The sequence below is a fragment of the Montipora foliosa genome, chromosome 9 (assembly GCF_036669935.1).
Source record: "Montipora foliosa isolate CH-2021 chromosome 9, ASM3666993v2, whole genome shotgun sequence".
Lineage (NCBI taxonomy): Eukaryota > Metazoa > Cnidaria > Anthozoa > Scleractinia > Acroporidae > Montipora > Montipora foliosa.
In genome coordinates this window covers 1,888,111-1,894,327 of record NC_090877.1, presented here as the reverse complement: position 1 = coordinate 1,894,327, position 6,217 = coordinate 1,888,111, and the positions used below count along the sequence as shown (strand labels likewise).

Here is a 6,217-nt window from a genome sequence, read left to right as displayed (position 1 = left end):
CTACCGTTCTAAAATAGGTGCTTAGACAATGTTAAATACTGTTTATCGGCACTATTTGAATTGGGTGCATGCTCATTTTAGACTTGATTACTGCTTATCAGCACTATTTGTAAGCAGTCTGCGGTCTGCAATTATCACACACCTAAAGGGAAAGAAGAAAAAGAAGTTCAAACTTCAGATTATGTGGTGCTTAATTAAAATTAATAAAATGGAAAGGAAACGGACATTCATCCAAATGTGCTACTTGCTCAAATTGTAGAACTTGAAGGAGACTGTGCCAAAATAATCACATAGTTTGGATTTATATCTACAAACAAACTCAGCAAGGTTAAAAAAAAAAACAAAAAAAACCAAATATTTTGTTTGATCATACGAAAGAAATAACACTTACAAAAGCCTACAAAATGTCCTTTGATCAATAGATTATGAAATCCTTTTTCCTGACTTTTCAAAGTTTTGTTTTCACTTGCTTTTGATTACAAATTCGAAGTAAGCAAAAGATAGAGCAAATAACTAAGCAAATCAAAAATCAACAATACATCATGTATGTGACAGTTCTTTTATTCCTTTGAAGATATTTCAATATTGTTGCCCCCTGCCCTCCTAAGGATCGAAGATCATCAATGAACAATGTCCTTCTAAAAAGCTCTGAGATAGAAAAGTAGAAACGGTCATCATGCACAGTATGCATAACCCCAACCTTAATGCTAACCATTTAAAATTAGTAGGTGCTACCTAAGGCCTCTTTCTTGGTTAAGGTGATCCCTTGAATTGAAAAGTGTCATACTCATTTTAAACTTGGAATGCACTGTTTGTTGATCACTTTGTAACAAATCGGAGGATAGATCACTGTGTCAGCGCAAGTACGCGTTCAATTGCTTTCGAATTGGACTCTATTTTATCATTTCATTTATTCTTTCCCCACTTATGTCTAGAAATCAACAAACCATGCGAACGAAATGTCAAATTGTAAGAAAAACAACGAAAACAACAAACGAGGCCAGTGTAATCCTTCATGAGAGCAGAAATAATAGAGTTTTAAACAACAATGATATATACAAATAACAATTCAATCAAGTCAAGCATAAAAACTAAAGGATGCTTTAAGGTGTATGTCAAAAGAGCACAGCATCAACCTGTGTGCATTTGCCTGAAACGTTTGTGTGGTGTATTTCCTTAAATAGCTGGTTTTTAATAACCCTACGAGCTAGAGAAAAGCTCCCGTGTTTGGCAATAACTTAACATTTTTTTTGTGATTAACTCAAAAGTAACGTTACATAAAAGGTAAGTCAAGGTGCTTGTCCACGAGATAATAGCCATTGCTTGATGAGCAAGGGTTTTACTATGATCTCAGACCAAAATTTCAGCATTTTGATGGGCTAGAAAAAGGATACGACTTGAAGCTGAAAATGGTGCGATTTGTGAATAAATCACAATGTTGAGAGCCAATCCGGCAGTTTGCAAGGATTTCAAATTGATTTTAGCAAACAGTGAAATACAAAGTATTCAGCTCAAGGTTATTCCACTGAAATGCATCGTGCATCATTACCGTGCATAATTTAGATTCTTGTACCATCTGCATGCGCACAAACGCAGGCGATAACTTGCCGGACAGGTCCTCCCATGCTACATTTAACCGCGCACCGGTGGCTCAGTTGGTTGAGCACCGGGCTGTCACGCGGGAGGTCGTGAGTTCAACTCCGGCCGGACCAACTCTCAGGGTCTTTAAATAACTGAGGAGAAAGTGCTGCCTTTGTAATTACATCTGCAAATGGTTAGACTCTCTAGTCTTCTCGGATAAGGACGATAAGCCGGAGGTCCCGTCTCATAGCCCTTCAATATTCATAATCCTGTGGAACGTAAAGGAACCGACACACTTGTCGCAAAGAGTAGGGCATGTAGTTCCCGGTGTTGTGGTCTGTCTTCTGTGGTATATCATGATTGGGAGGGTAAATGCCCGGAGATATTAGCTACACCAAGCTACTCTAAAATCCGAGAGTAAAGAAAGATATATGATACGATATATGATATATGATATATGAAGCGTAGTGTGGCAGAGAATAGATGTTTTCTCCTAAGTGAGCGCCGTGAGCTACCTTTTTTTATAACTGAATTAAGCACTGCTGTTCCCTTCAAAGTTGATGAAAATATCATGTACAACTTTAGCCACGATAGAGAAAGGCACCCCATACGGTTTATTCTGAAGTACCGTTCGCCCCTCAGTGATTTCTGGGTTTCCATTCTAGTTCACGTGCTTTATACATGTTGTACTACCAACTAGTTTGCAAGTCACTGCAAATGGGGTCTAAAATGCAGCTGCCTTTCATTGACCAACACGAAAGCTTCGGCTACTTGGTCACAGTGCACCTATCAACAAACTTGTATATTATACGTACTTTTCATTATTTGTTAATCTATTTATTTTTTAAGCCATCTTATACTGTACTAACTTAAATAGTGCGCAATAAACTTGAAACTTGACAAGCACCCTGGCATTTACGAAGATACCAAAAATCTCCTTGCCTGTGTATGGGTTTTAATTTTTTTACTTTGAAGGCGAGTTTATCTTTCTCTGGCTTTCCTTATTCATTCTTTAATACGCCAGCCTTTGTCAGCACGGCGTCAAGTTTCTCCTCCAATAGTCTGCCGACGTCATCAAGTTTAGACGTCGCCTCACGAAGCTGAACTTTCACGTCATTAAGTTGCAATTTCACCTCGGATAATTCACCTTTCGCTTCGGTGAGTTCAGATTTGACTTCTTGCAGTTGCAGGTCTTGATAGTCGTCGACATCATGTCTTGCGCACATCTGAAAATATAAGACGAAACCCTAACTGAAAAAACCTGGCAATCTAATCTTCAATAGTCTACCGACAATCTGGCAATCTAATCTAGCCTCAAGTTTAAGGTGGTGTGCATTACATTAGAAACTCCTTTGAACAGTGCAGGCTTTGCAAACTGTTCTGTTCTGTTTTTCTTTCAGATTTGCTTTGTTTCATTTGTTTTTTTTTTTCGTCTTCACCTTTGCTAACACACTGCTCTTGTAGGAAAACCCGATAAACGGGTACAAAGGGTCATCAGGTTTGGATTTTATGAATCTTTGCGGGCTAGGTGAATCCTTGAAACCTTGACGTTGTATCCTGGTGCCATTAACAGTAAATCTAACAGGAACATGAAATTCCCCGTGTCTCTCTTCCTCGTGCTTAAACATGACGGTACATCGAATGACGTCACCTCGACGGATTCTGGCAACACCTGTACGAGACAGAAGAGTCAGTTAAAATTTCGCAAAAAAAGAAATTAATTTAAAATATGTTATACCATTCCCTTAAAATATGGTAACTGTAAGCGTACTATTCACTTTGGTTTCAGGAGTGTAAATTCGCCACAAAAAGAAAATCAGAAAGATATGTATGTTCAAGTGAGGCCTGCAACTATTGTTTCCTCTCTGCTAAAATTTCGAGCTTTCGCTGATCCACGGCATTATCAGGGATAAGAAAAATATTCAGCATCGAGTTTTTCACACATTCTTGTTTTACATCCAGGGGCACCGAACGACCAATTTGTTGTAAAATGTATTATTATACCCCATACCCCAGTTAATGAAAATTAATGTTATTAAGGCATTTTCAGGTGTTTTTCAGTGTTGCTGGGAAAACATTATCTGTTTCTTTTTCCCAGCAAGACACACAAGAAATTTCCCAGCCAGCTAGATAAAATTGGTTGGTTTCCCAGCCAGCTGATCAAATTTATTTCCCAGCCAAGAATTCCGCGCGCTTTCAAATCCCTCGATCCAAAACGACCGAACAAAAGCGACAAAACCGGGACAAAACTGGTTCTTTCCGCAAGCGCAATCATTCTGACCAGCCGTCGTATGTTTGGGAGGGAAGGGGTTCTTTTTTATTTTATTTTATTTTTCTTTTTTTTAGTCGTCCTCAGTCTTCAGAGTTTCTACAGTCAGCTCGGACTGAAATACTAGTCAGTAATTCCCAGGCAAAACCTCTATTTCCCAGCCAGCTCATCGAAACACCTGTATTTTTGCCAGCCAGCAAGATTCCTCTGGGGAACAGATAATGTGAGGAACAGATTCGTTGGGTGCCCCTGTACATCATTCCGTATATAACCTCAATGATGAAAATTGTTTAATCTTACCCCGGATGATACCGTGGATCGGCGAATTTCGGAATTTTAACAGAGAAGAAACAAGTTACAGGCCTGAAAAGGATTTACACATTGTTACAAAATCCTACTGAAAGGCAACATCCAAAGAATAAAATCCGAAAGATTTATTGATCTTTTGTGGGCTAGGTGCTCCCTCCCTCTCTCGGTTTCTAAACTGTTAAAGTTGATCAATAGGGATAGACGGACATAAATTTGGTATCATCTGTGTTGATGTAGGAAATTGGCCACCACAAAAAGATTCAAAAGCTGACAAGTCCAGCCTAAGCCCTTTATCACAGTGCATGGATGAGCCTCTCGATCACAACAGTGATCGTTTTTTAATAAGTTATTTTTAAATTAACGAGTAAATAATTTTTAAATTTAAATTAATGAGTAAATAAATTAATGCATGTATTGAGTAGTTACATAGACAAATAAAAGAGCAATAAAGGTTAAAGGATGTGTGTGGTATCAAAAGTAGTTCATGTATTCCAGTTGGTCTGCACCTACTCACAAACACACACACTGAGCTTATAATATGGATTTGTTGATCCAAAGTCCATATTTGTAAGTAAGTAAGGATAAATTATATTACTTGTAGAATGTAATTTCTAGATTAACTAAAGGTAAATTAAAGGTACATTGAACAAAGAACTGGTACTTAAAAAGTTGGGGCAGGGGAGGGCAGCAGCATTAAAAACAATGACAAAAACAAACAAATAAAGAAGGAAAGAGACTAGCATGCAATAGACAAACAAAAGCAACAACATAGACACTGTCTGCGCAGTTAAATTACCATTTGAATATGAAACAAGGCAGTTGTCATTTGATTGGCAAAAGATTAGATGGGCTTTGTAAAGTATAGTGATTGTTTCGGTGCCAAGGGCACTCTTTTCCATAAGACCGGAGCAGAATACTCAAAAAATAATTTACATACCTATTATTTTTTAGCTTTTAAACAGCACAAGGTATGTTGAGGGGAATGTTTACTATTGTAGGAGTGGGAACTGGAGAGCAACAGCATATTAAAAAAAATCCAGACAAACAAAAAATGGGTGTACCACCATACTAAATGCTCGATATCATATTGCTCGCTTTCTTTCTATCCCTCAAGTACAGCTAAAAGCACTACTGCAGCAACGGAACAGTAGTAAAAAGGCTCGAACTGAATTCAGTAGATATTGTTTAGAGGCTTCATGAATAGTAAAAGAACTGATGGGCTGTTTGGTGAACGAGCTAGCTACTCAACGCACCTGTAACCTTTTTTGTCCATGGTTTTGACTCTCGCTTCACTTCTTCTTGTTTGCAAACTGGTTCGTAATCGAAATCAAAGATTTTCCAATCTGTATGAAAACCGACAGTCTTTTTTTTTTTGCCTGGAATGTCTTTGCAATCCCAAGATCCAGGTACCACACCAAGTGACAGGCTACTTGTGTCCACACTCTCTAGGATCATCATCTGAAATTGAGGAAAACATTGTGTTTTTCTTTTTCAATTTGACTGAAAGAAGTTTAAGAGTACCACAGGTCCCCTGAAGACCAGTTTCATTATTCTTTTCGTTAGTTTGCTGTGCTCAGTAAAAACTCAGTAAAAATAGGGCTAAATGTATTCAAGATGGCAAGAGCGTAGCCACTGTAGAAATGTTTGACAAGGGCGTGGGGGTGGGGGTAGAGAGATTTTAAAATAAAGCGAGAGCCAAAAGCGCGAGCATCTCGTGGCACGCTTCCCCGAAAAAGTTTTGAAATCTAGAGGCTTGGACATGCTACTTTCAGAGATATTTCGTCAGACGTGAAGTCATCCAAGTGCAAAACGATCAATATTTTTAGAACCATCACACAAATCCAGTTTCTGTCCTGTTCTCTTGAGTCAGTATTTACTTATTATCGTAATCTGTTGGTTGTTTTCTTGAAAAGCGCTGTTATGCTTGTTTGAACCAGGCTCCACAGGAGTTCTAGCCACTTCAGTCATATTAGTCAATGACTACAACAACTCTCTTGATTTAATACGCACGAGAAAAGCCTGGGCAGAGTACCAAGCCTTTTCAGGAGTTTGCTACTC

The 6,217-nt window shown here is 38.4% G+C and overlaps 1 protein-coding gene across 2 annotated transcripts in view; it reads right to left on the bottom strand.

Moving 5' to 3' along the window:
* Positions 1–549: 549 nt before the first annotated feature.
* LOC137969940 (transient receptor potential protein-like) overlaps positions 550–6,217 on the bottom strand; it is a 42,765-nt gene continuing 37,097 nt past the window's right edge. For both annotated transcript variants that reach the window (XM_068816355.1, XM_068816354.1), the window contains exons 17-19: positions 5,413–5,617; positions 3,021–3,253; positions 550–2,807 (exon numbers count right to left, since the gene is read on the bottom strand). In XM_068816355.1, the coding sequence (XP_068672456.1) occupies positions 2,583–2,807; positions 3,021–3,253; positions 5,413–5,617 (663 nt within the window). In that variant the 3' untranslated portion in view covers positions 550–2,582. The remainder of the gene's footprint in view (positions 2,808–3,020; positions 3,254–5,412; positions 5,618–6,217) is intronic.